This window comes from Anguilla rostrata, chromosome 4 (assembly GCF_018555375.3).
Source record: "Anguilla rostrata isolate EN2019 chromosome 4, ASM1855537v3, whole genome shotgun sequence".
NCBI lineage: Eukaryota > Metazoa > Chordata > Actinopteri > Anguilliformes > Anguillidae > Anguilla > Anguilla rostrata.
This window is the reverse complement of record NC_057936.1, coordinates 21,994,509-22,013,607: the sequence shown is the minus strand read 5'-3', so window position 1 is coordinate 22,013,607 and position 19,099 is coordinate 21,994,509. Positions and strand designations below refer to the sequence as shown.

The following is a 19,099-nucleotide window of genomic DNA, read 5'->3' as shown; positions in this document are numbered from 1 at the left end:
GATGTTAGAATATGTTTACTTGTGACTCATATTATTAAATCCCTTTCAGATGCTTATGTGGGGCATTGTGTTTAGTAGAACATTGTTTCATACGATAACATTTTTTTTCAATTGTGTTACTCATTTTTTATGATCCTGATGTTCATTTTACTTTAATGTATGCACAAATGTGTAAGCTGTAAGCTTCTCTAGATAAGAGCATCTGAAAAACAAATCAATGTAAACGTAAATATGGCTGTGGAAGAATAATAATCATGAAAACCGCATGACTGTATATTTTTCCTTCAAATCTATCAATATATTTTATGTATTTATTTTTGTAGCATTGGATATATAATATGATTTGTAGTGGAAGTCATATCCTTTGCATACTTCTTACGGCACATATTCATGAAATGTCACGTCGTCCAATATCGAACTATGAAGACAGGCACGTGCACAGATAGACCTCAAGGGGGGCCTGAGCCCCTGCCCTTTTGCCCTCTCACTCGACGGGTGACCTTTTGGACGGTGGTATTTATAATTTGTAAAATACAAATTATAAATACCACCAACCAAAATATAATTATAATATATTATATATTATTAATAAGTATATTATATTAATTATATATATATATATATATATATATATATGCGCACGGGTCCGCAGTTCTGGCGTCATGCGTAAATCGCGACACATCAGCTGCAGTACCGGGCGCTGCTATCGACACAGTTAGCTACCCACTTGTTATGGATGCATGCTGCTGTACTGACATCCGTACATAACAGGTAACAATACTGTGAATGTCCTACTGTGTACTCTTTTGCACTGTCATGAAACAAAATCACAGTTGAAACAACAATGCTTACAGTGCTCAAAATAGAATAAACTGGTTTATATTGGATTTGCCAACTTTAGACTAGGTTATGTTATCCTATAGGTTACTAGCCCACAAGCAAGCTAGTCTAACTAGTTATGGTTAACGATAATTAATGACAATAGCCGCTTTGTCAAGCAAGACAACTTACAAATAGGTAATGTTTGAAGCATGTCGCTAAGATTAGTGATGTTGTAAGTGTCCCCTTTTCTTTAGTAATGCTACGGACAGTAGTCCATTTGTTTCAAATGGGTGGTAGTGGCACACTGTTAATTTTAAAAATGCCAAAACAAAAAAAATGCAGTAGCTTGCTTTTGCCTGTTATTGATTACTCAGAACGTGAAATGGGGTCTGGCGTCACCGGTATTATGGGCAAATACACCTAAATGAAAGGCAAAATACACTGGAAAATTGGAGATTTATCTGCCATATGCGAAGCATAGATGTAACAAATTAGTCTGTTTAGTGTGTGTGTGTGTGTGTGTGTGTGTGTGTGTGTGCTTGCGCGCCTGTGTGTGTGAGTGAATGCGTGCTGTGCGAGCATGTTTGTGGTCATGCTGTGTGGCCCAGAGGAAAAATCTTTTGCTCAGGATAGTCTTTTCTTTAACTCTTAAGAAAGTAGTAAGATCTCAATTGTACATCTTTTTGAGATCACTTCAATCTGAATTGTTGCTCCTAAAACCCCCTTAGGAGAAAAGATGAGATAATGAGAGAATGAATTTGAGACTTCAGTAAGAGGAATGGATATTGAATTGAGATGTGGTTGTTTCTCATGAGGTCACTATGAGAAAACTGAGACACATTTGAGAAGAATCATAAGATCCTAGGAGTCATAGCTGAGTTTTCTTTGAGCTCTTTCTCTGATCTCATGGTCCCATGTTCAGGAGACTTAAATTAGACTTATTTAAGATCATTTAGAGATCTCTTGTAAGTGTGGCACACCTTATCTAATCTAAAAATTGAAAGTTACACTTGTAGTTTTTTGCCTTAAAATATTATGAAATTAATTTTGACTGCACAAAGTGATGGCTAAATGATATTGAATCACGTTCGCATAATGTCTGTCGGTGGCTTGCAATGCAATGTCTCAGTCACCATTCAATTTTAGCCTAATCTTTTTGTGCTCCGGGTCAGAACAGTGCAGTTTCATGAACTTGCTTTCATTTTGAAAAACCAGAAGTTTATAAAATCTAAACAAAGACAAAAAACAACACTGGTCTACTTTTTAATATAAGTTGTATTCTTACTGAGCCAAACAGGTTTGCTTCCAGGTTACTATGCAAGTCAGTAAAGTGTTTTGTGTTTAGTTATTCCTGTTCCTGGAATAAAGGTTAAAAAAATTGAAGACTAAACTGTATGTGATGTCTGTGTGAAATGCTGTTGTAATGCTGTGGGGGATACTATCTGTAGAGCATGAACATGTCTGGATAAGTTTATTGGGTCCAAAAATGAATGATGTATTACTTTAAGGAATTATGTTTCAGAAGACCCAAAACAGGGCCCATATTATGAACATAGTGTGTGATTATGAACGTGGTGTCGTGTGGCAATATCAGGATGAAAATAGTGGGGATGGTGCATGGGGGGTGGAGGGTGCCCTTTTTTTTCAATTGAGCCCCTGCCCCCCAAAATGTCTGTGCACGACCCTGTATGAAGATATACAGTGCCGTGAAAAAGTATTTGCCCCTTCCTGGTTTCCTCAGTATTTGGTGGAGTAATTCCAAACAAATGGGGCGGTTTCAATTTTTTTCAGAGTTGTATTTAGTTTAAGACTCCATTCATTATTGTTTTAAAACATGTCAAATTTTACGTCCATCGAGATGCCTATCATTTCGTTTTTTAAGGACGTAAGAATCAGTTTAAAAAATTATATTTAAACGTTCATGAGTAATTCTATATATTCTGATTTTTATACAGACTATGGTTCTGACACACCGACTTAGATATTAAAACGCTCCTTTGGCAAGACAGATTGATGCTCCATAACCGTTGAGGATCATACCAAGCGCGCAGAAAGCAGGATGGTTTCAATAAAAATATGTTACTCATTTTAATATAGATGCTGTATACAGACAGTCTAAATAAATGTGCGCAGCCAGGGATAAAATTCCTTTAGACATGAATCGTAAGCGATAATAAACAGCACACATAATGTAATCCTGTTTTCCTTATTTTTATGTCTACCTAGGCTGCGCTCAACCCATCGATAGTTTAGCAACACTCGCCCATGTTTTGGGAACCAATACGCGCGTCCACGCCTGTGCGTTGGAGGTGTAGTCTTTCTCATTTATTGCGAGATTTCGTCGCTAGGTGGAGACAAAATCACGCAAAATGTATCAGTTGAGCGCATTTAGTAGGCCTACTCTTTTTGTGGTCCGGTCTGAAATATCTAAAGTAAATACTCTGCAGCATCACCGTTAATCTTGACCTTTAATCCTGTGTAATCTATCACCTTCGGTAACTGGCGTTAACTCAACAGCACAAGCTATGCAGCACTTGTCTGTTTTGTTTTGTTTTTTTTCCCGAATAACTATTTTTAACGCATCGTCCTCAGTCCCTGTACCAAGCAGCCATTTTAAGATTCCAAAACACCTACAGTAGCAGTATGCTCTAAACGGTTCGAATTCCTAGTAAAGAGACAAAAGTCATTTTTGAAGGAAGAAGAGACTCTACAGTAATACGCCTTTAGGTAATGGGAACAGGGAATTCTGAAACATTAACCATTTTGTCAACATAGCTGTCAGATGCGGTAACCACTATGGAATCCTATTCTATCTAATGCAGACAAATCGACAGTAAGCTCAATGTAGGTTTAAATTAGAACTTTGTATTTTACTGCATGTTATAAATTCATTTCCCGTCGATAGGCTATCTCAAAAAAGGAAAACATGCAAATGTCAGTAAGTCTAATTTAAGGCTAGCCACAGCACACAAGAAGAGTTAACCCCCACCAACTTTTTTTATCATACAAAATCTAAAACGGCAGAATTTTATAACAGATGGTTATGACATCGATGCGTCTGAATAATCTTGTTCACATAATGTGTCTAAATACATGCATGAAGACACCATGGGATGTGAATATGTTTTTTAAAATAGGTTATGACAGCGATGCCAATTGCGAGTTCATCCTAGTGAGATATGGGCAAAGGAGATTCAGTTTACGTTTGATGACATATGCTGAGAAAGACACGCAGAAACAAAGAAGGGATGGGGAACGGAGGCGGATCATAAAGGCTTAGTTACAGTGGCTACATGGTGGGAATCTGTATGAATATTTTTAGTTTCAAAAAGGAGGGGTGATCAACGTTTGGTTGCTGGAAGTGCCCGGTTGCTTGCGTCAGTACTCGATGTGGGGGAAGCTAGTTGAGAGACGGAAAAAAATAAAAAGGAAAGCACCTCCTATCTTTGGTATCAAGGGGTTTAAATCAGAAAAAAGAGTGAGAGAGAGGGGAGAGAGAAAGAAAGAGAAACTGCAGTGAAGAGAGGACTACATCAACACAACACCAATACTGTACAATGCTTTAGGTGGATTCCTGCTCTTTAAATTGATCTTTTTGCCTATATAAATCCTAAATACAAGACAAGGAAAAGTATTGTTAAAGCTCAGGTAGGCAAGAAACATTTCGACTTATATTGAATAATCCATTAGTTCATTCATTCACGTACATAGCGGTATTTTATTCTATTATGTTTGAGCATGCTGGGATTGCTATGTACTCATCGTACAGTTTACGAGGTAAAGCGAAGCTTTGTTTTGTGTGACAGTGTTGGAGGGATAACGGCATGCATGAAAGAACATCGTAACAAGACAGGTGAGGGTAGCATTCCCTCGCCCGCTCTTTATGAATGAAATTTAGCGAAATGCCTCTGAGAAAGAAGATAGATGGACATCCAAGAGTGACGACATTGTATTAAAGTGTGATTCGTGTTGTACCCTTTAATTCAATAAGTGATCTTAGAAGTTCATTTCACACTGAGCAACTTCGGTCACTGCTTGCATTATTGCATTCATACTAACCATCACCGTCTTCAATGGGCTTCATAACCTCTTGTTTGTGTCATTCTGTGGGGTGGTATTATGATCGTGACAAGATACCATGAAGTTGCAAATGATGGTCTGGACCATCACTGTTTAGGTCAACAATAAACCTGACCACAGCAGTACACAGATCCCAACGCAAAGGATGTGCGGGTAGCTATGAATTAGGTCGTTCTTTGTAATGCGGGTGCAATGCTCAGCATAATTTTGCCGGGAATGAACGAGCACAGGCTTGATTTAGTATATTGGGGCCGTGGAGGCAATGACGAACTGCGTTAATTCCGGTGATTAACCAGGATATGTTGCAGAGAGCGAGTCCGTAAATTGTGATTATAGTAGAGGGTGGTCTTTGCTTTGTTTATGTGGGTGTAAAAGTCGAAGTCACGATCCATGCGACTTTGACGTCCTCTGATGCCCACGTTTTGGTTGTATAATGTTTTCATTATTGCCCAGCAGATAGCCTACATGAACACGTAGGCTACATGCACATTAATATAGACTTGCAAATATACTTATTTATGCAGTACTTACTCTTATTAGAGGGTAATAATTGAGATTTTTAATTTGTATGGTGCAAAAACATGAATTAAGTCTTTAATTGTAATTGTAAATGTAATTTAGTAATTTCCCAAGTGCCATACAGTGCTCCAACATGCCGAAGAGCACGTGCTGATTATTACCCATCCCACTGTACTTCAGTCTCTTCGTTGTTTCCCTAAGTGGTCCCTTTACAGCCAGATAGACTAAATAACAGAAATGTGTTTTTACATATAATACACACACTGAATGCAGTTTTTAAAAAATAGAAGATAATTCTTACCAGTAAAATCCTACAAATGTATTTTAAATTTTGTTTTATGACAGCATACTGTATTTTAATTGACTACAATGCATTTCTAAATAGACATTGAGTATTTCCTTAGAAGAAATATTGTTTGTTATAGTTTATCATGCCCTAGATTACTTTTTACCATACATGTGCAAGGACAGTGTGTTACAACAGCACTCAATTCACATGGTTGCCACAGCTGTTATTCAACTGTAGCGGCAGCAAATATTAACAAGCACATTCAGGCAATCTGACATTTATGATACAACTGCATCCAGTTCTGGAAAGTGGCATTTAAGTCCAGCCCATAGATTGTGTTTGAAGTACGTAATAAGGAGTGGGAGGAAGAGATGAAGAGGAAGAGCTGGAGACCAAAGAGCTGCATCCAGTCTGCGTTAAACATCTGTGCTAGAGAAGACTGGGCTAAAACAGAATCAACTCAGTGGAAAATATCATTGCAACTGGAAAGCTTAATCTCATTAATTTCCCATAAGATTTTGTATTTTATCAGGAAAATTAAAACATCATCCACATAATGTCAGTGGCCTGAATTATGTGTAAGAAAAGAAAAATGTATGCGTTTATCACAGTGAACACCCAGACACATGATATACCCAGTTATGGTAATAAACACTATATGACCAACCATATCTGGACACCCCTTGGTCTGGGGCTGTATTTCAGGGTTTGGGCAAGGGCCCTTTGTTCCAGTGAAGGCAAATCTTAATGCTACAGCATACAACCACATTCTAGACAATACTGTGCTTCCCCAACAGTTTGGGGAAGGCCCTTTCCTGTTTCAGCATGACAGTGCACACAGGGAGGTTTATATAGAAATGGTTGTGTTGAAAATGGTGTGAAAGAACTTGACTGGCCTGCACAGAGCCCTGACTTCAACCCCATTCAACACCTTTGGAATCAGTTGGAAAGCAAACAGCAAGCCAGGCCTGATCGCCCAATCAGTGGTTGACCTCAATAATGCTTTTTTGGCTGAATGGAAGTAAATCCCTGCAGCAATGCTCCAACATCTAGTATAAAGTCTTCCCAGAAGAGTGGAGGTTGTTATAGTAGCAAAGGGTGGACCAAATCCATATTAATGCCCATAATTTTGGATGAGATGTTGAATGTCAGATGTCCACATACTTTTGACCATGTAGTATATTTGCAGATGAAGAATTTATGAATTTTAATTCTATACACTCATACAATGCAATATCAATAGATCTATTCTGCACACACATATGCACATACACATTAGTCATATACATACTGTCATCGATCCATGCATATTTTGTGTAGAGTATTCTTTTGAAACTGAAGCCTGTTTTCAGGGCAATGTTGACTCACAGTAATAACTTCTTATTGTGTTAAGTGCATTATGAAACTTATTGCCTTCGAGAGGGAAAGCAGACTAACAAACCAGTGCACAGTACATGAATGTCTGCAACTAAGCTGCTATACTCATAATTCCTCCCTATCCTGTCAGGGCTCTTTGGCCTGGCATGGGGGTATTTTGGGTGCCAGGATATGGCAGGAATACAGTTGTGCTGCCAGAATGGTGCTTTTATGCTTCCCTGTCTAGAGGGAAATTGTCCAGTGTTGGATTTGCTCAATTTGTGTGCAGCCAGATATGCTTTGCACAAGACATATGCTTCAGATGATAATTACACTGTAAGACAGGATCTGACTGGACATGTGAGATCTGGGGAACCCTACTGATAATTAGAATTCCTGGCTCATATTCCTGGGTATATTCTACTTTTGTGAAGTAATGTATATGAACTTTGTGCTGTCTGTTATAGAATCTTCACTCTCGTTATCAGATTTTCAACAGAAAGCCAGCTTTTTTATTTTCTTGTGGGGAAAAAAACTCAAAATAGAGGGTTTTAATATCTACTGTGGCTTGACTCCACTTACAGCAGTAGATGTAAATTTCTGCTTTTTGCGGTTTAAGAACACAATAGTTTCTTCCAAGCTCAAATTTGTGCATTGCAGTCCAGCATCTATGTCCATTAACACAAGACATATTGCCTCTTTTCAGATTGTTTTGTACTGCGGCTTATCCCAGGCAATCAGAATGCTATGTGATTGCTTGAGCACTACAGGATGAAACTGCAAAAGGCCAATGTTAACCTTAATCCTGAAATGGACTGATCCACCACATTATCCATCTAGAATTTCTATCACTTGCTGGGTAGCATATGCTAATTTGTAAGTACCCAAACCGATTTTTATTTATTGTATTGGGAGAAGATTTATGGGAAGGAGGCAGGATGAGCAGGTCAGGTGCACTTAAAGAGTTATTAGCAAGATTCAATAGTGGCTCACATCAGCACTAGACAGGAAAGAGCCCAGCGTATTACCAGAGCAATTATTGCTGGCTGAACACCAGTGTCTTGAGAATCATTAACAGCTTTCTGCTGTCTAATAACTGTCAATAACTCAACATTACCACACATGTCAGCTGGGCTGGTGCTGTGTGTGGGAGCCAAGTCAATGAAATCTGTTTGGTCTATGCATACCAGTTACCTCACAGGATCTCAGTGAAAATGGAGGGACTCCAACATTTTATGAATTTGTGTTCAGTCCTCGCCAGTGTCATATAGTGTAACATTTCCCTCTTTATTCAGTAGCTAAGCATAGTCACATATTTTTCTTAAAACATAGCTTCTTTTTTTACTGGTTTTACTGGTACTATAACTGCGTCTCATTAAAACTATCTGCATTTTATTTTACCTTTTAACTGCATATGTTCCATTGTAGGAGTTTTGAAAGTCAAAATTTTATTGGTGCTGGGTATGCAGGCAGGTGGGAGTTCATGATTCACAGTTGCATCACAGTCACTAATTTCAAACTGAATCTCTAAATAAAGGACCTTCGGTGAATGAATATGGTGCAGTACTTGAGAGTTGATGACGTCTATGTGAATCAACCAGTACGCAAGAAAGGAGATAAGTCAGATACATGATAAAATGAAGATGAAGAAATGAGATGCATGTAGGAAGAAAGACTAAATCAATATGCAGATGCTCCATACATCTCTCCATACTAGAGAGCAGCTCACTGTAATTCCATCATTAAAAAAAAAAGAATCAATGATCAATCGGAAAGCGGTGGGCAGGAACCAATAAACAGCTGTCTCTCTAGCACAGTAGGAGATTGTTCTGTCTTCTAAAGATCCAGCAGGGGATGATCATATTGAGGGAGTTGTGCTATTTACATTTTTGGAGAGCTTAACTAGAGCAAAGCACAAGCTATCAAAATGTGTCTTGCTGCTTTTAATTGGGAGTCAGTCAGTCTAGTGAGTTCACACACAGGGGTGTTTGTGTCGCTTCTTAGTTACCTGCTGGGAGTATTTAGTATCAGATGGTGTGGGCGCTGGGGGGGTATAGTGCAGAAGAGGCTGCATATGATGATGAGAGACACATAACCCTGCCCCTAGTGGAGCATTCTGGGAGAATGGTCAACAAGGGAGAGGTAGATGTTCCTGGCTAGAAGACAAACATTAAGAGCCTGTTCAGAAGACAATGGTACCTTCTGTAGGAATTAAACAGAGTAGCTTATATACTGTATAGCTCTATAATTGCAAAGTAAGAATCTTAACCAACTGAAATCAGCATAAGACACTGGAAAAAAAGAGACCACGTCAAATTTTCAGTTTCACATGTGTCTGTGTAAAATCTGTTTTTATGTTCTTTCATGAACTATTGGCCAAAATATTGTCATTTAGAACATTTATTTGCAGGAAATGGGAACTGGTGAAAATACTGAAAATGAACACTGTACAATAAGCAAGTTTATATGCATAAATAAATAGTAAAAATAACAATGTCTTCACTTAGGAAGGGCTGACCAAACACTAATTGGTGAATTACCCCAAAAATCTTCTTCAAAAAATATGGGTTTGGTCGATTATATTTTTCCAGAGCTGTATTTGCATTGCATCGGAGCTCTTTGCCTTTTTTCTGGCCGGCAACCTTATTAGATTTTGCACAGCAAGAATCCACAGTAATCAGCAGACCCGCACTGATTGTCTTTTTATAGCAAAAAGCTTCTTTGTCAGTTTGTTTTATATTCCACATGGGGATATTGTTTCTTTGTGAAGTTACAGATTTCATTCTGGTGAGTTTTGCATGCATATTCTCTCCCACGAATCTATGTCTCTCAGCAAAAAAAAGGAATGGTAGTGTTTCTTGATGATGATGCATTGTTCTTGGTCTTTTGACAATAGCACAGTTCAAACAGAAACATTTTTCTCATCTGCAACATAATGTATCTTGTAAACCGAGCAGAGCAGAGTACCATTAGCCAGTGGTACCACAGAAGTAAATATGTATCTGATTGTATTTTTTGTGCACATTAGTTGCTAAAGAAATGTTTGCCATAGGTTCACATTCACAATTAGTTTTTTTCTTTTGGATCTCCTTATCTAGTAATTTTGTTATTGCATGGATTCCCCCAAGTGAGTACAGTACAGTACAACTTGTGGCCTTGGCTGCCCGGTGTGATCACTGGTTTTCATTTGTAATTTAAATGCTTCAGTACTTCAGAAAATAACTACTTGAGATTTTATGGTGGTACAGTATCGTATATTATTTAAATGCGCTGCATTCTCTTTGGTAGAATTTCAGGAATGGATTTCTGAGTCAAGAGTGACAGAAAGTCTCGACTCCTGTGTCTACCAACAGAGAAAACTAATGATTATCCATGTAGCTACAAACAATTCTACAGAGCACCCTGGATAGGAATCAAAATACAATCACCATTGGTCAGTTTTTCTTGGGATTTTTAACTGTTTTGTTTATATCAGTGTTGGGTGTGAACCGTCAACTTGAGTTGCTGGGATCACTGAGGTATGGTGCTTCCCTGTATGTACAGTTTCTATTCTTGGGAAATAGATCATCAGAAACATTTTGGTACATTTTACCCCACAAATGTAGATGCAGGCCATGGAAGGTTATCACTCTTGTTACTATTTTTTTTGGCTGCACAGTCAGACATAATTAAAAAGAGCTTGTACATTTGTGGAGGACACACTTGGCATGCTGTGTACAGTATCCCATGGAATAAATACGACCTCCCTGTGGCTATGTAGAAGTAAAAATCCATCAGACATCAAACCTCTTGGATTTCATAGCATCATTTCTGTTCTGTAAGCTATTTGTCAAGTTGAAGTGGTGGTTACAGTGTCAACTGACTCGTTTCAAATCTGAGTTGTAGCTACTTTTTGAGTGCCATGACAAAAATCGCAAGCTGAAATATTGTCTATCGTTTAATTTCCTGCTATTTAGCTTAGTCTCACATGTCTAGACATTCTAAATGTCCCATAAACCATACTCTCAAACAAACACACATACATTCACCATCAAAAGACAGACAAATATTGTCAAGCTGATAGTAACTGTGATATGATGAGAACAAATATGCCTTTGGATTTGGACCATACAAAGAAAAGAGAGTCAGCGGATTTTCTGTACGTGCATATGTACTGTATGCACACGCATGTGTGTGTGTGCGCATGTGTGCATGTGTGCTGATAGAAGTGCGTTTGTGTGTTGAAGGAGGTTCGTTTTATTAGGCTGGAAGCTAATTAGGCCATAATAATTGTCCACGCTGTTTGTTTTAAGCATCATGTTGCCTGCTCTCACCTATAATGTGGGCTTAAGGAAAACTCAGAGGCCTCAACTGTGCAATAGCAGATAATAGGGTGGGAGTTATTCATCAGTCTGGCCTTCGGAATTGGTCAGGAGCAAGGCTGCACGTACTACAGTATCCGTCTAGATCTGATAGCACTCGACAACCACTGATCAGCTTAGGGATTGTGGACGGGGGGAAAAGACTAAACCTGAATTCCTTTCCTCTATTACACTTTCTTGTAGTTATAGAAAGTGGGTAAACAAACTGAGAGATTTTGTTCTGTATGAGTAATGTGATGATGTTACCTTTCAGTAACCTGACATTTTGCATTGTGCAATGCCCTTATATGGTAGACAGAGTAAAATAATATTGTTGATAATAGGCAGATACCATGTAAGCAGATACATACGCATACACACATGTTAGCATAATCAAGCACGATCATGTATTTATAGAATTGGTCTGCTTGGTTCTTGCTAGGCTCACTAAAATATTGTTATCTACAGTGTATGTATCTTATAGCCACTGGATTGCCAGATATAGTACTTCTCATTGAGGTTGTTGTCCTCTTGTTACCACACCTTTGAAAGCAAAGATATTCAGTACCACGCTCAGCTTCTGAATAGTGGCATCAGCATGTTCCTGATTTCATTTCACAGCACAGACGGCACCGGTTGCAACTGCAGCAGCCTGATGTTTCTGACTACGAAGCACAATCCTGCTGCCCATGAATTAAAGCGATGGGAACAGGTTCTCTGTCCCAGGGCGTGTCCAGGGCACGTCCAGTTAACAGTGTGGGGCAAGGGAACAAACGCAGAATGCTGTGGCCATCTCAGGAAAAGTGCCTTTGTCTTGTTTTTTGTTTTCTCACCAGTATGATGTAAAAAGAATTGCAGGCGCGTTGTCACAGTAACTGAAAGGTGACAGTCTCTGGTTGCCTCATTCCCTCTCTCCCTACCTTGCTCTCTCTTTCTTTCGCTCTCTCTTACCCTCCCCTCATGAAAATAGACCTGCCTTCAAGGTCTGTTTCCACAGTAACCAGAGAACTCCCAGAGTTTAAAAAAAAAAAAAAAACCTCTTAGCAGAGAAATCCCAGCAATGCACGCCAAGGCAGCAAAGCAAAGGACACTCCCACATGCATGCAGTTATTCAACAAAACACACAGACCCGGACACCCACTCATATGCAGAGACACATCGCTATCTCCCACACGCTCAGTAACATTCAGCCATACAGAAATACACTCACACTCACAGAGCCAGGGGGTTAGATCCACCGTGATATACTGTATGCCCACGCATGCAGTCACACTGATACATGCACCCATAAGCTTGCAATCAGTGCTGGATGCAGTGATTTACACTTACGTACATGCAGTCACATAATCACACATGTAAAAATATATACCCACGCACGCATAGTCACAGAATCGAGCGGAAATATAGAGCCACCCACACATACACACATACGCACAGCGATACAGCGATATACTGTACACACACACAGTCAGAGCTTCACACAGATGTACACCCACACACATACAGACAGAGAACCATATTTGGTAAAAGGCATACCTACATTCAGAAACGTCCAGCGGCTGGGATCTGTGTTTGGTACCAGCTGTTCACCCAGCATATGTATGGAGCGTTTTCACATTTTTAAATAAAGATGTATTGCTTGTGCAACCTGCTGTATGATATGTCCGTCCCAGTTGCCATACAACGCTCTGAATAATTTAGAGTGTACATTCAGCGAGTATGAAAAAGGAAAAGAAAATTCCTTCATAGCTGGTTTTCCAGCTATTCAAGGTATATTTTTTTATTAACTCTGGAGCTAACAATTAACTGGCCTCCCAACCCAACAACTTCTACCTGCCCATCAAGCTCCCAGTGAAAATGGCCCCGGATGGGCACCTGTGGGGAATAAGCAGCATTTCAGCTCATCATGATCTATATATGATAATATAATAATTTTGCACTCCCATACAGTTTTGTCTTTTGCTTATTTTGTTTAAATATTGATGCATAGCAGCAAGGCTTGTTCCCATTTATATTGTAGTATCAGCAACTCTCTACGGATGCTGCAGCTTATATAAGTGGGGAGAATGCAGAAGCCATTGAACCAGGTCCTATCTCTAATTCACCCGTTGGCTAAAACCACTAAGCTGAAGTGGCTCAGCTGTCTTCTCTTGAGTAAAAGCGTCGCACTGTGAAGGCCCAGGTGTTGCTCAGAGTTCTACTGCAGCTGTGAGACCTTCACAGTGTATAGTGCCATATATCATGTTGATATGCTAGCCAGTAATGTAACCAATAGCTAGTTTACATGTAAAGCACATGCTTTTGTGGTATTAATTAGCAAATCCAGAAATTATTTTACCAAAAAACACTGTACAACTTGTGTAGTGAGGATGGATGCAATTTATGTCTTTATTTGACATACATTAATTTCAGTTAGTAGAGCCTGAATCTACTGGTTTCAGGCCGTATGAAATAGTGCTGACTGTGAAATATTACTTCTTCTGGTAACAGGAAACACTTACCAAAATGAGTGTTTAATCAGTGTGTCATGTTACTAACTAAACGACAATGCAATTGTAATTGGGAGATTTAATATTTTTAGAAAAATGAAGTTATTCTCAAACACTATTATACTTGTGCTTCAACTTTAGTTGACATCATGTATCTGGTAACATTCTGTAGAAAATTAAGGTCTTTTGGATTGACAATTGAAGTCTGAGGTGATGTTCTTTGTCCTGTGTGAAACAACTAGCTCTATGGCTGAGAAGTGTCTGGTGGTCCTTCTTTTTGCACAAGGCCTGCTGGATTTTATTTACCACTTAAACCAAAGCCTTAACATTGGGCCTACCCAGAATTTTCTGTCAGTAATGCAGTAAAGACAGGACTGCCTTTTAGCAAAGTCTCTTATGATGCACAGCCCCTTACAATGGCAATGTCTGAGCAACATTCATAGGTCTAGTGTGTTCTTGTCAGCAACAAGATGTAGAGTGGCAGAGGTCATAGCTAACTCACACAAAGCTCCATAAAAAACAGAGGTTTCTGTGGTGAGCCAGCTGAAGGTATTAATGTTTTATGGCAGAAAAAATTGAACCAAGGCCATTAATACAGTGCGTCCCTGTTGCTGATCTATTTTGAGTGACAAGGATAACTGGCAGACTACATTATGCAAGTTCACATAAAGGAGGTCAGCCCCTTCTGCATAGTGGGAACAACCATTTATGATTTTTTTAAAAGAATGAACAAACCATTTCCCCTCATGGTAATGTTTTTAATGTGTTTATGTCTATTAAAACCGGGTTCAATAAGAACACATGTAGCTGGAGCAGCATCCCATATCGCAGTCCTCTAGATATCCTACGACCCATTGGCATCCAGGCAAACAGTATTAAATGGGTTAAGGTGCAGGTGTGAGTTTGTCCTTCTCACCTTGTTCTTGGCACGCAGCGGTGTGATTCATCTCCCTGCTTCAGCTTGTGTCCTCACCCCCCACCCCCACCATTGTGTAAGAGGCTGATGGCTGCAGCTTGGATCTCAGAAAGATGAATGAGTCACTAATGGAGTGTGATGTTGGAGTCTGATGCTGATGGCAGCAGTGAATGCACACGCATACGCACACACACACACACATGTATGCACGTGTACACACGCACGCACAAACACACACACACACGTGCGCATGCATGCATGTGTAACTGAGTTAGAAATGTAATTCATTATTTCATAAATGTGATTGTGAATTTCGCCATAATTAAGCAAACCCAGCAAACACTGACCATCGTTACACATGCTCGCATGCAAACATGCACACAAATAATCATACTATCACGCACACAAAGACATGTGTGTCTTTTTTCTCCTCAGACACACACATAAACAAACAGTAAATGATTTTTAAAAATCTTCACAAGATAAAATGCACAAAAAGAAAAGCATCAGAATTAATTCTGTACAAATTTCAGTCTTCTGAGCAGCTGCCTCATTTTACATTGGTTCAGATCGATGGCTTTTGTGAGCTACTGACCCATTGCATTTTAAACAGTATAACTAATCACATATACTGCAAATAGCTCACATACTAGCAGTTATTTTGGTCATTATTGAATGTATTTCTTGTGTTTATAGATCCATGTTTTGTCCTCTGGCATGCTATTTCTTTGGGGAATTATTTTCTTCTTTCCAAACACACCTTGGGCACAAACTATTCTGATATGACTGCACTAGGTGTAGTACATGCTCCGAACGTCTATCGATCCATAGACTCTCCTGTGCCTTGTACTGATTAAAGGGAATCTGTCATGACAAGCTCTGTTTAAAGGGGCCAGCCAGGAAGAATGCTTATCCTTGTGTGTTTATTTAAGTGTGTTTATTTATGGGCCAGTGAATACTCAGGCAGTACAGTATCTCCAGTATTAAATCAACTCTGACAAAGCATGTGTGATCATTTAAATTGTGTTGAGTTACCATTTTACTGAAATACTAATAATCATCACCTTAATAATAATGTCTACAAGATACAGGCATTGATAAAAATATTGAAACCAATATAAAATCACTCAAAAGCGATGGTCAAAACAGCCTGAAACTGGCAGCACTCAGAACCTTCCAGGATCTGGAATTCAGCAGGAGCAATATGACACCACGCAAGAAAGTCAATCAACCCGTGCTCAGCAGATGGAAGTGGTAAAAGCTCTCTCAGATATCATTCCGGGATTACCCATCAATGCTTGATTGGGTGACTGAGAGGACAGATTGGGTTATGAAAGATGAGTGCGTTGTTCTTCATTTATTTATTTGGCAGATTCAGAGAGACTTACATTACAAGGCCATTGTGGCCAAACACATTAAGTACATGTTAGGAGAGCAGCAAAAGCAAAAACGTAATAGCAAGTAACTGAATACCAAGTAGCACACCTATGATTAAGCATGAGCTGATCGGTGCATGATACGTATGGCACAAACCATACGTATAAAACCTAACAATAAACAATAATCATAAAATCAACATTCCTGTATATCATACAGCATACACAAGGTGCCTAAAAAGATCTATTAGAGACAAAGTGTCTTATTTCATGCTTATGCATAATAATGATGACATATAACAGCTCATCACGCTTTGCTCTGTGGTTGTTGATCAGTTACCAGTTTGAATCCTGGTGCTGTTTTCCCATGGCGATATCCCTTTATCAGATGTCACTCTTGGCCTCAGGAAAAGGCCATAGCTTGAAACCTTGTTCATTTTGACCTGATAAAATTACATACTGTGGCATATGATATGCACAGAAATACATACAGTCAGTAGAATCTTTTTCGGTCCAATATGTTCCATAGACATTAAGGCTGCCATATCACTGAAAAACATTACAGCAGTCCCTTGAAGAAATTAAAGAAGTGGCATGGAATAAAAGAAGTGGCATGTCCATGCATATCTGATGCACAAACTCCTCATTGAAATCCCTCACTAATGACAGTTATTTTTTCTCTCCCAGGTCTTAATAAACGGAAGAAGGGAGAGAGCTGTAAACCCCCAGAATCCGCAATGCCAGAGCAGAGCAATGACTACCGTGTGGTGGTGTTTGGGGCGGGTGGGGTAGGCAAGAGCTCGCTGGTCCTACGCTTCGTGAAGGGCACGTTCCGGGACACCTACATCCCCACGGTGGAGGACACGTACCGGCAGGTGATCAGCTGTGACAAGAGCGTCTGCACACTCCAGATCACCGACACCACAGGCAGCCACCAGTTCCCAGCCATGCAGCGCCTGTCCATCTCCAAAGGCCACGCCTTCATCCTGGTCTACTCCATCACCAGCCGCCAGTCCCTGGAGGAGCTCAAGCCCATCTACCAGCAGGTGCTGGCCATAAAGGGCACCGTGGAGAACATCCCCGTCATGCTGGTGGGCAACAAGAGTGACGAGTCTCAGCGGGAGGTGGAAACCAAGGAGGGGGAAGCCCAGGCGGCGGCCTGGAAGTGCGCCTTCATGGAGACCTCCGCCAAGATGAACTACAACGTCAAGGAGCTCTTCCAGGAGCTGCTCAACCTGGAGAAGAAGAGGAACATGAGCCTGAACATCGACGGCAAGCGCTCCAGCAAGCAGAAACGCGCCGACAAGCTCAAGGGCAAGTGTAGCATCATGTAGGCCGGCCGCCAGGGGGACAGCGGGGGAGAGTGGAGGGGGCTGGGTTAGCGCTGGAGAGGCTAACCGGGAGCTGGGGGAAGAGGGGTAAAAAGGGGTGGGGGGAAGGGGGGGACCATCTGGGAAGATTTTCCACATCCCGGCAGCAGCCGTCCTCCACCCTCCGTGCCCCCAGCACACCCACGCCCTCCTACACTGCTCCGACCCCAAATCGGGAATCGCCTAAGGCACGTTCAACACATAGTTCATAATCATGCATTTCTGCGTTCATAAGGAAGAGCTGACACAATGAGCACGACTGAAGCAGCGATGGGGAAATAGCGTAGAGTGAAGGAGCTGTGTCGATACAGTATAAATCAGACCACGCTGTCATGGGAACACAGGGTGGAGAAAGACTGCTCCACATCACGGTGTAATTCTAAAACAGTTAAACATTGCCTACACCAGCTCCCGCAACACTCCACATACAGTATATTTGCCTTTTTCCTCACACTGTCTCGGTTTCATTTAAATTGTGCTTCTTGGCTCCCAGAAGGCTGTGGTCATAGCTTAGCGACGACAGGAGATGATGAATTGCTGGTGAATAAAGCAAGGCTAAGGGAAATTCCCATTACCGATGGGACCCTGCTTTGCACACTGCCACAGTCTGAGTACATTTCCTCTGCTCAGTTCTATGAGAGGCTGAATTGACTGAACAGCCAGCAAATGCAGCATGATCCAATTGCATAAAAACTGTCCCTGGAAGATGTAAAGCAATACGATTGAACAGCACACATCCGGGCAGTACATCTGTCAAATGTTTGTGAGGGAAGTACCTATCATTAGTTTGATTGACGAGTTTTATGACAGAACAGGACAATCAGAGGTCAGGCAGCATTTGTGAGGAGAACCAGAGGAAAAGTCACCTGCTTTATATTTTTTTCATAATTTAAAAAAACAGTTGATTTCTCAGCCAATGTGCAGCACAGAGGAAAAGCAGAAAGGCAAGTCTGAAACAGGAGCACATTTACTTCTTTCGAATCTCTAGAACTCCAAACGTGTTTTGTTGAGAAACTGCTTTTTTCAGTGTGGTTGCTCCTTCCAGGATAATTTCTCGCTGGTGTTTATCAGTGATGATCAAAGCATGTGTTTTCTAAAAGAACCCCTGCCTACTGTAATTTGTCATTTGTAACTGCTATCTGCAATTACTACAAATGTAAAGCCAATAGGAATATTTAATTAAATGAATAATTAATTAAATAATAATAAGTAATAATATTATGCTGTCACCACAAGCAAGTACAGGATCAACCTGCTTGGATTCATAGTGTATGTACTAACCCCAACACACACACACACACACACACACGCACACACACACTCACGCACACACACAGGAGAAATGTTCAGATGGTCAAATTTTGAGATGATCAAAAAGTGAATCAAAGACAATGGGTACAATCCTGCAGAAGGTGCATAGGTTCATATATATATAATTCAAGGATAGCAGGCACCAAGGACACACAAAACCTACTGACAAAAGGCATGAGGGAATGTGACTAAAAAGGAATTAAGGATTGCAGTATAATTGTTTCAATGTGT

The 19,099-nt window shown here is 40.2% G+C and overlaps 1 protein-coding gene across 1 annotated transcript; it reads left to right on the top strand.

Annotated features, from left to right (window-relative positions):
• Nucleotides 1–4,132: 4,132 nt before the first annotated feature.
• Nucleotides 4,133–17,590, top strand: LOC135252820 (GTP-binding protein Di-Ras1). The gene is made up of 2 exons (XM_064331367.1): nt 4,133–4,470; nt 16,875–17,590. The coding sequence occupies exon 2, from the start codon at nt 16,925–16,927 to the stop codon at nt 17,519–17,521; it is 597 nt and encodes a 198-aa protein (XP_064187437.1). The 5' UTR covers nt 4,133–4,470; nt 16,875–16,924; the 3' UTR covers nt 17,522–17,590.
• Nucleotides 17,591–19,099: the final 1,509 nt, after the last annotated feature.